We start from the raw sequence: 20,688 nt of genomic DNA, 5'->3' as shown, positions 1-20,688 counted from the left end.
ATATGAGAAGAGAAAAAGTCTGCTAGCTGCTAGGCTAATTTATACAATGTAAAATACCATAGGCTTGTGCTAACAAACATTAGCATGTTGTATTTGTGGGGAAAATGTGTCCAGATAAAGACAAGTGTTTGTCTGTGAATGCTGCGAGTTATAGTGAAGCTGATTTGTGTACTTGTGTTTGAAACTGTCTCTATTAAGCCATGTTTAATGTGTGTTTAATGTGTGTTTTGAATGACAACAGCTTCTACAAAATCTCTGATTCGGTTGACAGAAACACTCTGGCCCAGTGTTTGGTTGGTGATGTCACTGTTCTTCTGTTTTTTTTAAGTGTCTACAGATGACAGACGTAAATCCACTTTGAGGAACAAAATTAAACTTGTCAGGAGTTTCCTCTTTTTCACTTCTGACTGCTTCTCCATCAACACTTCTTGTTTCCACACTGAGCGTTTACAGCTTCTGATTGGCCACAAGTTGACCCTAATAATGACAGAGCGTCAGATTGGTACCTGTGCCTTCCTCAGCAGGTCGATGGTAAGAGCCAGCCAGTCAGGACAGCAGGTCTCCAGCTCCAGGGTGATGAGGGCCAAGGCCAGCATGGATCCTCTGAGCTACAGTAACACATGAGGGACAAACTTGTTCAGCAGTCAGGCAGGTGGCAAGTCCAGATGCACAAATACCTGAGCCTCAAAGGGGACTTGCCTCTGTGTTGTATTTACCAGTGTTACATAACTCCAGAGAAGCAGAGACATCTGTGGTGCAGAGTAAAGTGAGAGTATGTGTGTGAACCTGTATGAGCGTGTGGTCAGCCAGACAGTGGTAGAGTCGCCGTGTGAGCAGGGTGAGGTGCTGAGAGCGGTTCAGTCCCAACATGGAGTCCAAAAACCCAGAACGACACGACAACACCATCGCGTGGAACTGTGGGAGAGGAGGAGGAGAAAAATCAGCATTACAAGTCTCGCTGGCTGGTGAGGAATGTTTGTAAATCAAGTACATGTAAGAGATGATGTACAGACAGCGGGTCATTATTGTGAAGTAAAACTTGACAGGTCAACATCAACAGTGTACGATATATGAAATATTTTCTCAGTAAGTACCCCTTGACCGGTGCAAAACATTTATGCTAGAAAAGAAGGCACCATCAGTGTCTGAAATGTGTCGAATAAATCACTTAACTCATGGAAAACCTACATTTGTGAACATGAAATAACATTAAGACGGCATTGTAGTTCCACTGAACTGCATCTTGTACTTAAAATTTAGTAATATACTTATCTTTTTTTAGGAATTATGTATGATGCACGACTGATGTATATATTCCTAAATGTTACGAACATCTTGCAGTACTCCAAAGTACCTCTAGGGGTTCGGGTACTCCCTTATGAGAAACACTGCTCCAGAATATGTGGGGCCATATACACAAAGCTTCCTAGCTCTAAGAGTTGCTCCTAGTGATGGAATTCTAAGAAAATTCTTAGAAGAGTTTCCCCTTAAAGTTAAGACTAGGTCCTTGTAAAGATAAAAGTTATTCACAGAGCATCTCAGACCTTAAAGGAGCTCCTAAGGTGGGAAACTGTCAGGAGCAGGGAGGAGGACTTTTAAGAGTTTAAGAGTTTCTTAATCAGAAGAGAAAATGGTGGAAACAAAGAGGTCAGAGAAATATTCTCCAAACACTGGATGACAGTGAGTTAATAAAACGCTACAGATAAGATCCTGCAGGGAGAATATGTGTGGTTGTTGTCATTAGGGATACGCACTTTAACGCCAGGAAAAAAAAATCAATACACTAAGATATCTGGAAAACTGTAGAAATGCATTAGTACAGCAGTGATGACTTGAGTCTGTCTCAACCTTCCATCAGCAGAGTGATCACATGAACAATGACAACACTTTCACAGTCAGCAGTTCATCTCATCTCCACTGGGTGTCCTCACAACTTAAAGGCTCACAAAAGGGCGTGTCTGTGACAACCAATCACATCTGTTAAAACAAAGCATCATACGTAGCCTTGTGTCACCAGGCTCTTCATGTACGGGGAAGGGCCTGGTTTCCATTCACTCTGAATTTTGTCTGGATTCTGGTTCCGGTCTAGAGAGCGGATCCGGAATTCACCAAATTCACCAAAGTAAAAGTGTTCACCAAAGTAAAACTTTAAATTCTGGGGCTTTTCTTGTAAATTATATTCTTTCATTTTTTTAAGATTATTTTTTGGGCCTTTTTTGCCTTTAATGAACAGGACAGAGTGAAATGGGGTGAGAGAGAGAGAGAGAGAGAGTGGGGGTTGACATGCAGCAAAGGGTTGCAGGCCGGAGTCGAACCTGCGACCGCTGCTGCGAGGCATCGCCTCTATACATGGGGCGCCGGCACTATCCACTACGCTACCGACGCCCCGTAAATTATATTCTTTAAATTAAAAAGTTTCACTGCATTTTTATTAGCTTGGTGCTTTTATTTTGACGGAAAGGCGCATCCATCGAATTCCAGATCCTGTCTCTCTCGCCCTAGTTCTGGTTCCTTACCAAAACAGCCACTAAACGGCCCCAGACTACATCATACGTAGCAACAAGGTCAACCACACCTCCTCACTAAGATAAAAGTTTCTGTCCCTTCCTTGCTCAGAGCTCTGAGAACTTTCCTAAATCACTCATAAGCTAGGATCCTTATTAAAATTTTTTAGGCAAAGTCAGGAGCTCTCTGAGAGTGTTCTCAGAATGTTTGTGAATACGGCCCCTGATCAGATATGTGTCAATATTAACATTCTGCTATTCAGAAATAACAGACAGTAGAATGCCGTAACCAATCAGAATCCAGTATTCAACAAAGCCGTGTGTCAATTAAAAAGTAATAAAAGGCTTTGTTCCATTATTTATGCATATTTTAAAATCAACGCCGAGTGAAATCACGAGCTGTGGCTCAGAGAGTAGAGCAGGTCGTCCAGCAATCCACATGTCAAAACATCCTTGGACAAGATTCAAGAGCAGGCGGTAGCCTAGGATACCAGCGTATCTGTGAGTGAGTGCATGAATGTCACATGTAGTGTAAAAGCGCTTTGAGTGGTCCGAAGACTAGAAAGGCAATATTCATAGTTACCTATAACTGTTTTTTACACAATGCAGTACTTGATTTTGTTACTCATGATAATGGCTCCAGGCCAGATGGCAAAAAGGGTTGCAGGAATGAAAAATAAAATCAGAATCTGTTAAAAGAGTAGCAGATTTCACTACTGAACCTGGTTTGGATTAGTTTATTGGAACAACATCTCATGGAGAGAAACTCCGCTAATAACTGAATTGAAAGTGATGAAACAATGTTGAGTGAAACTTATTAACGTAACATAAACTGCAGGAGGTGAAGGATCATCTGTGGTAGGGCAGGCAGTACCATCTTTTTGCCACCATGTGTCACTACCTGACTGAAACACAAATAGGCCACTGAACTGGAATGATCAGATTGATTACCAATGAACAGTAATTCACTGAATGGGGGAAATGTTCAGTGAGTATATGATAATTAAGGCTTCTATCTCTGAAGGCCGTCAGAATGTGTCAGACACAGTGTGTGGGTGTGTGACAGACGTACGATGTGCAGGAAGTCCAGTGCTGTGGCGGTGTGCAGATCCCAGTTCAGTTTGTCCAGGATGATCCTCTCCATCCTCAGGATCTCTGATGGAGAACAGCCACAGCTGCTGGAGGCAGCCAGCTCTTTCAGAGAGGGCACACGCTGAGACACAAACACAGACACACACACACACAGTTACCTTGACAGTCCTGACGTCATGAACTCCACATATCTGAACCTCAGTTCATTCTAACACTCACAAAGTTCCTTTAAGTCTGGAAAGTCTTATGATGCATCCCAGTATCTACTGCCCGATTATGTGTGTGTCTATATGTGCATCGTGTTGTGTGTGTGTTCACCTCATCCTCCTCACAGGTCTTTGCAGCCAGGAAGAAGCAGGCGATGGCGATGCAGCGCAGGTACTTTGGACGGGCCTGAACACAAACAAACCCATCAATCAGTAAATCAATAAAATGTTTACAGCCAGTTTTACACCAGTGTGCTGGAGTCAGCCAAACATCAGCTGACAGGTCTGTTAAAAGACACTTTCATTTTGAATATTCACTGAGTGACATGATTTAACAGGACACTGCATTGAACTTAAATGTAATCAGCCATACCTGTGCTTTACCTACTCGTAAAAATGTCTGCTGTGAAAAAGGCCTGTTGACATCCTTTGTATTTAAGACCCCTTTGAGATGATTCTCACTTTGAAACAAGTCAGAGGGGAAACATTAAAAGTATTAAAGACTTTCCTAAATCAGAACTAACCTTTAAAAACACCAGTCTCACACTAACACAAACAGACTAACCAAACACGGCAGTGATAGACCAGCAGCTTCTGTGTTCTGTCTGTGAGGTAAAATTACTGTTTTGTTAAAGGAGTCTGACTTTGAACAGATGATAGTTAAGTTTTACTTTCAGTTCAGTTCCCTCTCAGAAAGCTCTGTCTATTTGGGAAGCACTGAGCATAAGACTGGATAAATGAGACTTGGATATAGTTTTGCTGTTGTGAAACGTTGACACCTATGACTTCATTCATCAAGCATTTTCTCTGTTTTTGGATTCTTTGTTCACCTTGGAGGCTTGCAAGAAAAGCAAAGTTTTCCTCACAAATTCAATGTAATATTGGGGAAGTAATAAATATACAAATGGTCAATTGGCAGGTGAAGTATTCCTTTGATTCCTGCAGCTAGCATAAAGTCTGCCTGCCACATCTGTCATTTCAACAGTTAGATATGAGAAGCCCGCCTTTGTCTCTCTCAATCAAACTCACTGTTTCAAATACTAGCATGACTTTTGAGAGGTGAATATGCTTCTGTCGTCCTAGTAAACTTCATATGTGCGAGGGATGCGAGGATTAACTAACAGTCAATTCCAGCTTAAGCCATTGTGAGGCCTGCAGCAGGATGCAGTGCATGCTGTAAAGTCCTGAAGGAAACAAACCTAAGAAACCTGAACTCATACTGATTCACTAAATCCAGACGCTGCTAAAATTGAACTGAAGTTGCATCAAGTTACATGCTACAAGTTAGTTAGTTAGAGAAGGAAAAGTGATTCACAAACCTCTGTAAAAGCAAAAACCTGCTGGCTCCAGAAAAGTATTTCAAAATCATGCAAGATGACTCAATTATAGTCATAAAAGTGATTCTTTTTAATGCCTCCGCCTTTGTTTGTAGCAAAGCAGTTTGTATTTGTATCAAAGCAGCACCGATCAATATCCACTTCAACACCGCTGGTTATCAACAGTGCCGACACAGCAACTATTTAAACATGAATCAGCATTTTGGTATTTGACTCAGGGTGGAAACCATGAGGCAGCAGTCTGCTCTCTGCTTCAACAGTAGCAGAGCAATATCTATAGATCAGGCAGTTGACCTCACAAAAATAAAATGAGATATTAACACACACACACACGCAGAAGATTAAACAGTGTTTCTTATCGAGTCCGACTCCTGATAATGCTGGAACATTTTCTTCCTCAGTTAAAAACAGTAACTTCCTGTCTCTGGCTTAGTGTCAGACCTGACAGGACATTCAGAACTGACACTTCCTGTTCCTGTGTAAACGCAGTCTGTCAGCTGTAACAGAAGCCATGTCATCACAGCTGTGCAGCGGTGGGGATCAAAAACAAAGCTATGAAGAACATTGCACCGATCCACCTGCAAACTAAGCTCCAGTCTGAGGGATTCTGTTTTCCTTTTGTTTCTCTTAAGATGTGAAGCTTTACGAGCCTTTAGCTGCCACCACACAACCAAACGCTGCTCGACTGAAATTCTACATTTTAGGGTTTTAGGCATCAATTCACAATATCACAACAAAACAGTGTTTCTACTAATCTGGTCGGCACTGATGCATCATATGGGTGGGCAACATGGATGATATCCTCTATCACTGTTTATATGATTGCAAAAAATTAGTGGTGACAGTATTGGTAATAATACAGACTTTAAAATGATTATATTCTGGAGTTAAAAATAAAGATGGGGTTCATATTTTTTATACCGTAACACAGTGTTTCCCACAGGTCCGAAATATACTTGTGGTGTTAGCTGATGGAGAGGTCCATGATTATCTGCAGGCATAGAAATGATCTACTGCATGTGACAAACAAAAAATGCATGTGACTTTTAACACACTATTAATCTATTAATCTTATATGCATTACATCATTATGCTCTTTTAAAATCAAACGTAGGAATCGAAACTCCAGGAGAACAGCAGGCAGAGGAAGCAGTGATATCAAAAGAGCTGGCAAGCACTGGATGCATATTTTATCAATTATCAGAAAACAGATCTTTTATATCATTTACAGTAGACTATCAGTGTGCTTTCTTGCCAGATATGTTTGCCTTGAAGCCAAAACTGTTGCGGCAGATTACCAGTGGATGGTTTGATGGGAAGTGTACCCGTGTATACCTAAATCACAACCAACAATGGAGGGTAGCCCAAAAGGTAGCATCATTTAAAAAAGAGGGAAACAGACTTCGACACAACACTTTCAGGGCGCTCCCAACTTGGTCAAGGTAGCAGAACAAACACACACAGCAGGAGTAGAGCCAATAAAGATTGTCTGATAGTTAATTGACCGTGGATTGTAGCCGTTAATATGCCCTCCAAAGTAAAATCTATGTTTAGAAAGCACTGTAAAATAACCAATAAAAGCTCCACCAGCTCCACTTGGTCGTTACTCACACCAACATCAGTATAAAAGTAGAACTGGTGGTATCTCTTTACCTTGATGGGAGTGAGGAAGCGGTCCAGGATGCTAACAGCTAACACCAGGGTCTCTGGGTACAGCTGCAGCCTGCCATGGAGCTCCGTCAACCAGCGCACGGCCTCATCCCGCTGGGCCGGGGAGATGTCTGTATCCTACAACAAACAACGAACAACAAGGTTAACAACATCACAACATCAGTGGATGGACATGTTTGCCACTGGTACATTTGTTCTTATCAGTGTTTTGATCCTGAGGACAATAAAATATGTCATCATAATTATTCATCCTCCATTTGAGCCTTTGATGAATTTGTTATGACGGCTTTGATGTGGCGAGATCACACAGTAGTTATCGTTTTGTTGAGGACACAGAATAAAGAGGCAGAGTCAAGACAAAATGTTTTGTGTTCTCAAGTTTGTCAAGACAACACATAAAGCTTATGATGATGAGAAAACAAATCATTCTGAACTATTTCTTCTCTAGTCTGGGTCTGAGTGAGCAAATCTGTGAGCACATATTTATCTTTCGATGCAGTCAAGACAGATGTTTGCTTATTCAATAAACTGTTCAGTCCCTGAAACATCAAAATTTAATTTTTGCTCAGAAAATGACAAGCGTCTCTCTGTAACACAGTGATGCTATACAGGGCAAAACCTGTCCTGGTTTCTGCTGCAGGGCCAAACAGGGTTAGGTAGGACTTACCGATCCAGCTGACTCACCTAGATTTTGGGAGGCCTTTGTGACTGACATACTTCCTCTTCAAGAACAAACATAACCTTAATGAACCAGCTCAACAACTAAACAAAACCTGACCCAAAGACATTTCAGGAATTCCATTTGTTAACCATCTGACAACTAAAATAATTAATCTGGAATTTCCTTTTCACGTGTTTCTATCTAATGGAAATATCAAACTGTATGACGAGGGTTTAACATGTCAGGGCTCAACACTAACTTTTAAAAGTGTTGCCAGGCTAGCAGTCAGGCTGAAACTGAAAATATGGTTGCTGTTTTTAGTCACCTTATATTCTGAGTAATTAAGATACAATGCAGTTATATGTCGGCTTAATGATCAAAATGTGACACAGAGGTATAAACGCTGAAATTGAAGATCTAGCAGATGAGGTAAGGATGTTAAAGGGATAGTGCACCCAAAAATGATAGTAGTAGTAGTGGTAGTAGTATTTGTAACCGGAGTCCAGGGTGAACTTTTTGGAAAAGTCGGGTGTCAGCAGTCATGTGTGGACAGGATAACCGCAGTTATTTTGTCTCGTCTCCATTGTATGACATCACAGTGTGCGACGTAAACAGAAAACAGCTGTGTTGTTACCCGATCCAGTGTGTGTGAGAGACAATTTGAGGATGGACCTAAACAAAATACTGCTGCTATTTAGCAGCACATCAGCACTTTGTGGCTGTATCATACAACTAACGCTACTCAACCACATCCAGCAACAGAGGCGCAAGAGTGTGCTATTACGGAGACTGCTCCTGCTGCATAATGCTTGTTGTTGTTTTTCCGGTAATGACGTTTTACTGCCTTCTGATTGGCTACAATGACCTTAAAGTTAGGAGTTATATCGCCACCTACTGCTTTGGCATGTGTATTACATTGCTTGATAGTGGAATTTGCGGTGTCATGTGGACGGAGGTATTTTTATTACACCACTCCTATGGACGCAGATTTTTTAAAAACTGGAGGCCAAAAAAGTTCAGTTTTAAAAATACCCGTGCTCGTGTGGACTAGGCCTTAAAGTCCTCACATCCGTTGCGGAGATCCCAGAGGAGAGTGGGTACAATGAGGCTAAAAACAGAGTTCAAATGACGTTTTTCCAAACAACTTTTTATGTCGGGGCTTCAGGACACTTGGATCACTACGGATGAGCAGTATGGAGATATTTTGTGGTTTCAGTTATGTGTTTTTGGACGTTTGAATCTGGGGCGCCGTCAGCCTCCATTAAGCCTGATTTATGGTCCTGTGTTAAATCAGCGACGTCGCTACGTCGTAGGGTACGTGGCTACGCAGAAGGCTTGCCGTACCCCCCGGCGTAGCCTGACGTGCACCTCCCCAAAAATATAACTACACGTCGAGGCGACGCAGACCCAGCACAGACCGAGAGGGCTGTGATTGGTTTGCTTGGTAGCAACGCATTTCCGGTTCCGTATTTCCAGATTGCGCCATCCCCGCCATCTTTAAACATCTTCTGTTGCGATGTAGATGTTGCAGTATTAAGGCCCATTTATGCTCAACGTTCGATACGGATACGGACGGAGCCGTCTGTCCGTGCTCCGCATTCATTTCTCTGTGACCGGAAAAGCCGGAAGCTAAACAAAGAATCAACTAGAGACGACGATAACCATTCAGGAAAGGAACGCAGCCTCCTACCGCTCTGGCGGTGAAATGCACCGCGACGAAATGGAGTGACGGAGAAGTTCAAAGGGTTCACGACGGCGTCACGGCAACGGCGTAGGTACGTCGTAGGTACGCCGCAGGACCATAAATCAGGCTTTAGGTGGAGTTGTGCTGCTACCCCCTCTCCCCTTGGATCTCCACAAGTGTTGTGAGGACTCTAAAACTTCACCTGAGCCTCCCTCGGCATATGGGTGAGTAGATAATGGATGACTTTTCATTTTTGGGTGCACTATCCCTTTAAGGTTTCTCACTTTTCAAAACATAATTCAAGGTGTTGAAAAGTTTTATAAGAATCTCTCAGCTGGCAGCATTTAACTTGCGAATAGCGTTCATCAGCCCGTCAATAAGTGTACCAGCTCTCACAGCAGTGTAATTTTCCGTCCAGCTCAAAGATGCAGAAATACTTCACCTCCCAAGACCTCCCAAATTACCTTTTTGTTATTCATGCAGGTTCATCTGGTTCTTTGTCAGTTGAACAATTTGCATATTCACTTACCACACAGTCAATAACTTAATTTGCTTCACCTTCATGTCTAAAACAGATGCCTGTGTGCAGGCAAGTAAACGCACCAACGCACATGTACCATTATCTAGTTCATCTGGTACGGACAGTAATATTCAAATGTAACTAATGCAACAAATATTAAAAAACGTTATTGATTTTGGGGTGCATGTTTTGTTGTCCCTATTTTGTATATGTTACAAAATGGTTGCCATCAAAGGCCAAGAACTGGTTGCCAATTTCTCCAAATGGTTACCAAGCCCTACATGTTCAACTTTTTGTTCTGTATACTGAGCATTAGAGCCGAACAATTATTCAGAATTTCATTGAAATAGCAATATAGACACTGCAATATCCAAATTGCAGAAGGTGCAATGTTTATTAAAAGGCAAAATACGTGTCAAAGTATGATTCTAAATTTAGTATTGTGGCCTAAAAATCATATTCTACACACTTAAGATTTTTTTTTTTTTTGCTGTGACAGATCTTCGGGGGAAAAAAACATGACCATTTCTAATATCTTAATTATTTAAATGTTTTTATTTTAATTACATATTCTTCCCGCTAATATCCTGACTCATATCGCAATTACAGTGTCAGTAAAAATTATTGCAATCACATATTTTTTCCGAATCGTATTATGTAATCAGTTAAAACCCAAGAAGCATCTGATCAAAACCTACCTACACTGACTACATGAGTTTATGTGGTGAAGGTCAGTTCACCCATATCACAAAAAAATGTTTTGCAGTTTGCCCTTGTTGGTATCTGGCCATGCAGATAGCAGGGCTTCATCTCTACACTGCTTGTTCAAAACAGGATCATTACAACGTTATGCCAACTCACCTTTCTGTATAAAAGGTACGGTCGCGGAAAAGGGGGACAGAGCTGTCTCACCTCTGAGCTGAGAACAGAGGTAGTAACAGCGCCGAAACAACGTCTGTATAAACAGGAAAGCTGGCAGAATGGGATCATGGGCACAGGTGTGACGTTCTGACTACATTTTATATGTGCAACCCACTGTTGGAGATTAAAAAAGTAGCTGGTGGCAGCAGTTAGCAGCTAACTCAAAGAACAGGAATAGCTGTTCTGATTCTGCAATGGTTTTGTGTGAAAATGCAAAGGCAGCGTGATGAAGGAACTGTGTAAAAAGGGCTATTTATTAATCTGCCTTTAATCGTCTTGATTACCAGATTAATTATTTAGTCCCTAACACATCAGAAAACTAAAGAACGCTCGTCACAATTTCCTTACCAACAGTGCAAAAGCAAAAATATTCAATTTACTATAACGTAAAACTAGAAAAACATGACATCAACACATTCGAGAGGCTGGAACCATCAAATATTTGGCATTTTTGCTTTCAAAGGGACAGTTAATCAATAATCAAAATATTCCTCGCTTAATCTTCTGTCCATCAACTGATCAATTAATTTTTGCAGTTGTCACGAATAGTTCCGGTTTTACTTGCAGAGGTATTGGGGTTTCCGTACAGAAGACTTGTGCCATCACTCCAAGACAACTAAGGTGAGAGGGAATTTCATCTGACACGCTTCAAGCACTAAACAATTTGTCATTTGACAAACTCAGCAGCGAGATGTCTTTCCGTAAACAATGTCCCTGCTTCTAGATAATCCACACACACTACTGTTAACAGTTTTCATCACAGCAGCCTAGTATGAACAGGTCACCCATGGCATGAATACATGTTCATTTGTAGGTGAAAGCAGGGCTGTGTATTAGCAAGAATCTGGAGATATGATATGTATAATGATAAGGGGGTACTATTCAATAATCTGCGATATATTGCAAGCAAATTCACGAACTGCAGGGTTTTTCAAATCTAATTTTTGGAAAGACGCCATACCACAAAGAACACACCACCATATGCATAAAAAAAGTCACAAAACATTATATCAGGATGCTCAAGTGTAGCGATATTTTCTTGCATCCCTTGGTGCAAGTGGTTTAAGACAGAGGATAGTTGGTTTCACCCAACGCCACTATTAACATCAACTTACCTGGTGCTTTTTTTCATCAACCAATAACAGATTCACAAAACCAAAGACCTCCGAACGATCACTGAATACGTCAGAATTGATAAAACTGCTGTTATGACGAGTATTGACAGCTCATGATGGTGTCAATTTTCTGACCTAGCTGCAAGATCATGTTAAACTAAGACTGAAATTTTACATACACAAATTACATAATCCAAAAAGTTATCCTTGTAATTTAGTAGTAATTTTAAAAAGTCAAAGAAATGCTGCACTATTTGATATTTCCTGAAGAAGATGCCAACAGTTTAGACATCAACATTCAAATCAATCATATTCGTGATTTGTCTCAGAGGTTAAATCACTGGCTCAGTGAGTGGAATGTGCAGCACTGGACAAGCAGCAGGGGTCAAAGGTCAGAAGGCAACCGATCCTGTGAGCCGTCTAATCTGCAACTTGACACTGTTCAGCCTCTCAGCTCTTGGCTGTCCAAACTTAAAACAGCTGGCCTACTTCCAGCCCGTTTCCACTGCCGGATGAAAAAGACAAAATCTGTCAAAGTGGCACGCGTCCATTTTCTACTGCTTTGCCAGGTCACAGCAGCAGCAGCAGGCGAGGAAACTAATCCAGACATCCTTTTTCCTGAGCCGCTGCTTCAGGTCATATTGGGGGATCGTGAATCACTCATATGCCAGAGGGGACTTGTAGTTCTTTTACGGTGCTGTACAAGTACATTTCTCTTTTTTTGCCAGTCCCCATCCATTATCCCTGAACTCCACACAACACTGAAGAGGTGTTTCAACAAAGTTTGTCTTATAACACTCAGTTCCTTTCACATTTCAAGGAAAAGGTTATCCCTCCCTGGTGCCTTGTCACTGGCCGAAGGGCTTTATGACTCTCTCTCAGTGCCCCTAATCCAGAGATATGGCCTGTGAGTTCTCTGAGTCTGCCTCTTCCACAAGTGGTCAGGTTTGATATTTCCAAGAACTAAATATGACTATCGAACATCAGTGCATTTTTAGTACTGTCGGATTTTGTCAGTGGCACCAAGAATGGAAAAATCCTGGATGAATGTCTGGCCAGATTCCCAATCTTTGCCTTTGTTTGACAAATGAAAAGGTGTTTTGTAGAATAATATGCTTACTTCTCAAAAGTAAGGTGTCAAAGAGAGTATGGCATCAGTGCTGAAACTCAGCTGCTGGCACCGGCCTCCGTCACTGCTGGTGCTGGCAGGTCGTTTGGTTGCTGCCACGACAGGCATCAACAACCTTCTGGCCACGAATTGGGGCAGCTGGCTCCACAACGGAGGCTTTGAGCACGGCCAAATCGGATTCTACATTCTCTACCTCTTCCGGGGATCTTGTGGACAGGAGCCTCGGCCAGAATTTCCTCGACTACCATCACAACATGTTTGGGTTTACCAGGTTCGTCAGGCAGCCTCCCACACCGCGTAATCCAACTCGCAATCAGGTCATGGTCAATTGACAGCTCTTCCTCTCTCTTTCTCAACTGTACGACTGTTCTGTCATTGTTAGAGTGAATGAAATAAAATGCAAAGTAATCTGAGTCAAAATTCAGTATACTGGTCCGGTGTTTGTCTTAATATCAGACTGTTCTTAAATTTTTTTACTCCGGCACAACCCTAACAGTCTGTAACTTGTGAAGAAGTCCAGTAACGAACTCAAACAGTATGCAAAGGCCTTAAGTCTCATCTACAGGTACATCATCATCATCTAAAGTCACATTCTTCCACAAATCAAAAACATTTCTTGGACTTGTGGTTCACTAACTAACAAGTGTAGACTGTGCAGACATACATGTACAGTCATAACTCATCGACAATATATTTGGACGCCATCTGAGCTTTCTAAATCTCAAACTGATCAGCTGCTGTTGGTATGTCTCCGAGGAGACCAACCTTAAATGCCTCCTTGACCTCTTATACTGGTTTACATGCCTTTTATATCAGCCAGAAGCACTGATAAGCGTCATATCTGCCTCAGTGCCGTCATTTACTGCCTTTTACTGGCCTCTTCATTGTCAAAATAAAACCACAAACAGACAGGCCCAAGGTCTAAACAAAAGAGGTGTTTGTTACTCTTCAAATAAAGTTTCATTTGTATATCTCAGTATCAGCAGGTCTTGGTTTTTAGTGAAGTTATTCCTAATTCGTTCCTTAAAAACATGTTAGGATATGAGGACGTTATATTACTAGAGATTAGCCCTTAGTGCTAACTTTATTGACTTTAAGGTCGTGCTGAGGAAAACATTTTATCTTTTGTCATTATTTTACATATCCAGACCTGGTTAATTGATTAACATTTGAAAAGAACAAAACATAGTGCTTGGATGGAGAACAGAGGTTCCCCTGCTGAGTTACCCCGGCTGCACTCTGGGATCCAACAACAGATCAACAACAGGAGGTCGATTGTGTTGCATTTAACAGATCACACTGGCAGTGACACGAACGTGCTGCTGTGACTCAGCAGCAGCAGATCTGGATTAACGATCAGAGATTACCCCTCTGCTAATTCCATTTAATTTGAATAGCTACACCTTTAGATCAGCTGTGAGTTTGGAAACCTAGTCCAGGTAGCTGCAATGGTCTCTGAGGGAACAAAATATATAGCACATAGTGGAGTAGAGAAAGCTAATTAAGGCACAAACTACCATCATCAACATAAACACTAATGTTAAGACGAGTGGGGAAAACATGTATTTGTTAGAAATGCATCCAACCACGTTTTCAATCAGTATTTTCAACAGTAATATATTATTTTTAGAGTTTTTCCACAACAAAAATGACACAAACATTACAGTTAAAAAAGAAAATGGTGGAAAAATGTACAACAATTTTGATTCATCTTAAGATCATCTGAAAGGCGGACAAATTAACTAATGAATGTTTAAAGCAGGGGTGTCTAAACACCCACACAACACAAACACAACTGTTTCATCTTTAAGTGAGAAAGTCTTCAACTGTCCACCACTCCTGAAAGCAGCGGCCCCCGTTCTTGACTTAACGTTTCTTTCCTGTGGCCATGTCTGCTACAGAGCAGAAAATATCTGGTGTTATGCAAATGTTTGTTTGCTTGTTTAAGATCTATCTATGAAAACACATTAATTCCGCCGGCATAGTTCTTTCTGGTCCATGTCTACAAAGTGACTGTTCTGACATCACAAAGTGAACGAAATAAAATGCAAAGTGATACATGTTAATATATTCTGTTAATTATAAAGTTTATTTTCAAAGACAAGCAGAGGGGCATTTAAAACCAGTCTGAAGCACCACAATTGGCCCCAAGGCCGGACTTTGGACATGACTGGTGTAAAGGTTTTCTTCAGTAGATTTTAAGAACCTATTTAAGAGATCCTATTTCCCACGTTGTTTTGTTTTGTTCAAGAGACTAAAGGATTCAAAAAGCTGGTCCAGTATTGAGTGAGAGTGCTGCAGCCAGCAGCCACAAAACAGAATGAGCAATTACATATTGTTACTTTACATCAACATAAAGTGTTTGATTTTGTCACTGACAGGCTCAGATTGCCATTTAAGTGTCTGACATCATTATGGAAAGGATCCCTACAGAGATAGACCCTTTTATTAAAGAGTAAGATCCTTTTGGTTTAACCAGAAACAGCCCCAAAATCACTTTCACCAAACCCACCAGACTCCGTTTAATAAACAGTAATTTTATCATCGTAAAACACACTTCATTCAGAGTCGACAGAAACAAATCAAACCCACAACACCTGTCTTGGTTCGTCTTTTGACAGCGATTTTGGGGCTGTTTCTGGTTAAACAAAAAAGATCTTGCTCTTTAAAGGTCTATCTCTGCAGGGATCCTTTCCGTAATGTTGTCAAACACTTAATATCATAGTCTGAGCCTGTCAGTGGCAAAAACAAACACTTTTAGTGGATGTAAACTGCTGGTGCATTATTGCCCACAGGGATTACTTTGCAGCCTGTCATTACAGCTGCAGCGCTCTCAATGAATAACGGACCAATTGTTGTTTCCATTTGTCACTAAGACACAAAAACATGAGAAGATAGGTGCCAGGTTGAAAAATACTAAAGTTATCCTCCATCCATTTTCATCCACTAATCTGGGGCCGGGTCACGTATGCAGCAGACCAAACAAAGCACCCCAGACATCCCTCTCCCCAACGCTTTCACGCTCCTCCTGGGGGACCCCACGGCGTTCCCAGGCCAGATGAGATATATAATCTCTCCAGCGTGTTCTGGGTCTGCCCCGGGGCCTCCTACCAGTGGGACGTGCCTGAAACACCTCCAGCAGGAGGCTCCCTCTTTTAAAACATAGATAGTTAGATAGATGGCCATATAGCGTAACTACAATAACGCATGTAAACATGGACCACAAAACACTTACATGATCCAATTTATGTGACAGTGTGTTCCTGTGACTGCTACTGCAGTGCCTCCTGGGTGTATTTGGACACCAGGTTTAACATTCAGCTCACAACAGACTCTTCTTCTTATGTATTAACCATGGAGGAACAGGGTGGAACAATGAAACCAGAGAGAACAACGCCTCCACCAGCAGGCAAAAAGAAATCTGTAAAATATGTAACTGCGGAAACAAAATGTCACAGCTACACCCTGAGGCCTGACCTGGGTCATGACCTGAATCTGATAAGACAGGAAGAAGTTCAACTAGAACTTGGAGACCAGCAAATGGGTTCATTATAGGGTTTCAAGAATATTTATATTTAAATGTTACAATTACTAATTCAATATGTAGTTAATAACACGCTTGATAATTTGGAGTTGGGGAAAAATAATGAATAATACAAGACATATAATTTATTTAAACAGAACTGAACTGACATTAAGCCAAGCTGAACTCTGTTTATAAAAGAGAGCATGATAATGAAAAATATAAACAGTTACCTCACATAAACTGATGTCTTAAAATAATACAGAAGGCAAAACTAATCTGAATTAGTGGATTGAGAAATGAATGCCTGAAGTCATTTCACAGGTGTCTGACATCATTTGCGGGCGTGCCTGTGAGCTAAGCAAACCAGTTGAGGGTGTGACGGAACAAAACATCTGTGACATAATTTAAGGACATGTCTTCAGACGTGGAAACTGGGTGAGGCCTGCTGAGTCTGGTGACGGATGAGATAAAACAAAGTGTCTGCACCAGGAAGGCTTTGCTCAGTGATTTACTGTATTTGTGATTCATTGCTGTGTCATGACAACATGTTATCTACTGTCGTGTCTCAGATGCACCAGAGCTGGGAACAGACCACACACTGCAAATTAAAGCTGCATCTTAACATGTCATTTCATGTCTAAAAAAAAGTCTTCTTAGAACAAAAAAGAAAACCTGCCAGTTTGGTGAATTCTAATAAATGCATTTTGTGTCAGAATGTTTTAAGAGTTAATTAATGCTTAAGATCACAAGAAAACAGCTGTCTTTACCAGTCATCTCTGATTTTCTATAAAAAATTTAAGTCTGCTGTTTTTGATGTGTCAGACTCTATTTGAGCTGCTGGAAACATCTGGCTGTGACTCCACATTGTGGACAGAAACATGCACCAAACAACTCAAAAAAGTCAGTTATGGAGTGTTAGCTTGAAAATAAATGTGTGAGACTGCAGCCTGAGTCAAACAGTGTAGATGCAGATATTCAAAGGTAGTCACTGGCACGAGCTGTGGCTCTGTCATCATAATTTCGGCAATAGCCCCTTTTACACTGTCTGTTCAGGGCAGGAACATTGAGCTGTGATGCCACCTCGCTGTTCTGTATAAAAGGTACGATCAAAGAACAGGGGACTGAGGTGTCTCTCCTCTGAGCTGGGAAGGCAAGCAGCAAGTGCGTCGAAACAATGTCTGTATAAACAGGATGGCCTGCAAGACGGGAACATGGGTACGGGTGTGTCATTTTGACCCACCACAGGAAATTTAAAAAGTAGCTGGTAGCAGCTAGTGGCTAACTTGAAGAAGAAGAGCTGCTGAAAATGTCTGCGACTGGGAAAACAACGAGGTCCAGGAGCTCCTTACCCTCTGAGCAGAGGACGAGATCAGCTGCCATGTAACAGGGACAGCAAATGATGTTATTGCCGCATTATGCCATTATTGTTGTTTATAAAGTGCTGCCGACACGTATGTTATATGTCAAACTAGAGGCCGGCGCTGATGTGTTACATGTCACACCCATCATGCCTCTTTTGATCCCCCGATGCCAGCATGCAGTCTATAATCACACACTGTAGCAGCATGATGCCGCCGTCATTTGGTGCTGTGTAAAAATGCAAAGGCGGCATAAGGAAGGGACTTAGTAGAGGCTCTACAGCGCAATCTCTGTGTAAGAAGAGCTCATGTTGAGATGTTTTTATCAGTGAATCTATGCATTAGTTAATGAATAGATGCACCCTGCGGTAAATCCTCACCTGTGAGGAGGGCTTCTTTGGCACGTAGACCTTCCACATCTTGGCTTCCCTAGAGGCGGCCTTTTCCAGAAGAAAAGACAGCCTCTGGCGTCCCCAGGGTTCGAAGAACTTCATTCTTTCCCCTGGTTGAGCCTACCTCCCCACTGGATACAGCTACCTGCACAGTGACACAGCACATCAGAACGTCACTCCAATGTCACCTAGATTCAATTTACAGTTCAAACCATGCCTGATGAAACACGAGGGGTTAAGAACAGATTACGGTGTGAATGACAGCGTAGCGCAAGATGATTTCTAAAACAATATTTACTGAAGGTGAGACGAGGTGATGATCAACAGCAATTTGGTTCCCAGCTTTTTTTGGCTTGTGACCCACCATTTGCATCCCATCACCATAGTTGCATATGGTAGTGTAAATTGTGCCCAGCCAGCCTCAGTGCAACAATCCCTCTCACAGTTGAGTTTTTAAAACTTTTTAAAGGCATGAGTAGATTAAATGACTCAGTAATTCACAAGGAACGAGCAGACAGAGCAAAGTAGGAGTGGGTTATATGACTAATGTACTGTGTGACGACATAAATTTGTCAGCTGAGGTGTCATCGATTTTGTTTACACTGTACTATGTACTGTTACTATGCCTTTAATATCTCTAGGTGTATTGGGTCATTGTGTTGCAAACCCATAAGCAGGGCTGCTTTACAGAAATGTTGGATTTTGGTGTGATTTGAGCACCAATGTGATGACGTTCTCTGATTTCTCTGGTGTTTAATTTGGACTAAATGAAACCAGACATTCCTGACTCGCTGTTTAAAACATTAATAATTCTCACTATCGATCAATCAGTTTATTTGTTCTGACATTGGTGATGATTAAAAAGACTACTAAAAGAAGACCTGAGGGTTCTGGGGGACTGAGACCATTAAGAGCTTTATTGACCAATAAAAGGATCTTGAAATCAATTCTGAAGCACACAGGAAGCCAATGCAGAGACTTTGAAATTGCAGCTGGGTTTTGTAATAACTGCAACTGAGCAATGTTTTTCTTAGGAAGACCAGAAAGTAGAGCATTACAGTAGTTAGCAGGTAATAAAAGCATGCATCAGTGTCTCTGTGTTGGCTTGGCAGACACTAGATGGTCCCAGAAACTGGGTTCATATATACATTGATATTGGGATTTATGAAACCTATCAATATCCCTAACCCCTAAAGAAACATAAACAGAATTCAGTGTTGGGCAAATCATTTTTATACTGCTATCACATGCTGTTAATGATGGTACAAGCATGCAAAGCTAACCGAGAACACACTCAGAGGAAAACTTAAGGTCATGTTTGTTTAACCAGGGTTTGGTGAGGACACTGAGGGCTCTACCTGTGCAGGTAACAGTCCACAATGTGTTCCAGCAAACCCCAAAGAGACCACATCACACAGCTATGGTAGTATCGTTAACGTACAATCAACTGTGTGTGCATACAGATAACGTTACATAACAGACCGCTAGCTTTGCCTCAGGCTAAACAGCGACAAAGTGAAACCAGGATGCTTCTTATTTTGTCGGGAACTACCCTGATAAACCCCGGAAGGTCCCACTTTATTTGGAAACCACCGGGCCTTCTGAAGCAGGTGCATTCCCGAGCGTTTACTTCCACTATTGCCCTGAATACAACTACTCCCTGGAACGTAGCTAGCTTAGCTGCCTAGCGTCCCTGTGGCGTCGCTAGCAACTAGCTAGCTAACCCGCCGGGTAACACAAATTCATACGTGTTTAACATGTAACTGCTAAAAAATGTTGCTCAGTAACCTTAGATTGTGTCATGTAAAATGAGTTAGGGTGCGTTTGTGACAAAGTCTGCTCGAAAAATACAATAGGGACATTTAAATGGCTGACTCATGTCCAGCAAGTAGACGGAGCCCCGAGCCTTACCTCCCCTGCGAAGCGGAGAAAACCACAGTTGGATTTCATCCGGTCCCACTCGGTCCAAGGATAAATTTAGGGGTGAAATCGGGGACCCGTTCTTCGGTTTAGTCGTCCATCCTGGCGTCCATGGTGCTACGTGTTGGGGAAAAGGGGTCGTTGTAAAAAATATATAAAAATAAAAGAACGGAATATAGACAGATGAGTCTACTTCCGAGGAGGGGACTCGGGGGAAGAGAGAGGGACTCAGGCTCCGCCCACCTCCAGGCTGAACGGGAGGACAAAACAATGGTACCCTCTGTGGAATATTCCCATTATATTAATATGAATATATTCATATAGGTGACTTTAAATTATGAGCAATTATATTTTTTTAAACTCCAACAAAGAGTTTATCATGTGTTTTTTTTATTATACATGTTTATTGCTTATTTGAGGGCATAGAAAAAACAGGCCTAGCACATCATTTAAATAACAGTGGCCACACTCAGGGTGACTGGTACAAAGTAGTTGTGGTAAAAATTACTTATACAGAAAAGGAGAAATATACACAGCAAGATGCTTCATCTAAAAAGTATTATTACAGTACCCCTTGCCCTGAAAGAATTTCACTACAGAGTCCCAAAGTTTCTCAAAAACAGCACCTTTATCCTCATAGAATCATAGTATC

At 41.5% G+C, this 20,688-nt stretch overlaps 1 protein-coding gene across 1 annotated transcript in view; it reads right to left on the bottom strand.

Moving 5' to 3' along the window:
• The window catches only part of ccni (cyclin I), a 24,465-nt gene extending 4,208 nt beyond the window's left edge, over positions 1-20,257 (bottom strand). The window contains exons 1-7 of the mRNA XM_050053469.1: positions 20,028-20,257; positions 18,105-18,261; positions 6,793-6,927; positions 3,915-3,989; positions 3,577-3,717; positions 787-915; positions 507-608 (exon numbers count right to left, since the gene is read on the bottom strand). Of these exons, the coding sequence (XP_049909426.1) occupies positions 507-608; positions 787-915; positions 3,577-3,717; positions 3,915-3,989; positions 6,793-6,927; positions 18,105-18,218 (696 nt within the window). The 5' untranslated portion in view covers positions 18,219-18,261; positions 20,028-20,257. The remainder of the gene's footprint in view (positions 1-506; positions 609-786; positions 916-3,576; positions 3,718-3,914; positions 3,990-6,792; positions 6,928-18,104; positions 18,262-20,027) is intronic.
• Positions 20,258-20,688: the final 431 nt, after the last annotated feature.

The sequence above is a fragment of the Epinephelus moara genome, chromosome 9 (genome assembly GCF_006386435.1).
Source record: "Epinephelus moara isolate mb chromosome 9, YSFRI_EMoa_1.0, whole genome shotgun sequence".
NCBI lineage: Eukaryota > Metazoa > Chordata > Actinopteri > Perciformes > Serranidae > Epinephelus > Epinephelus moara.
The sequence above is the reverse complement of the archived record's forward strand: the minus strand, read 5'-3'. Positions and strand labels throughout refer to the sequence as shown.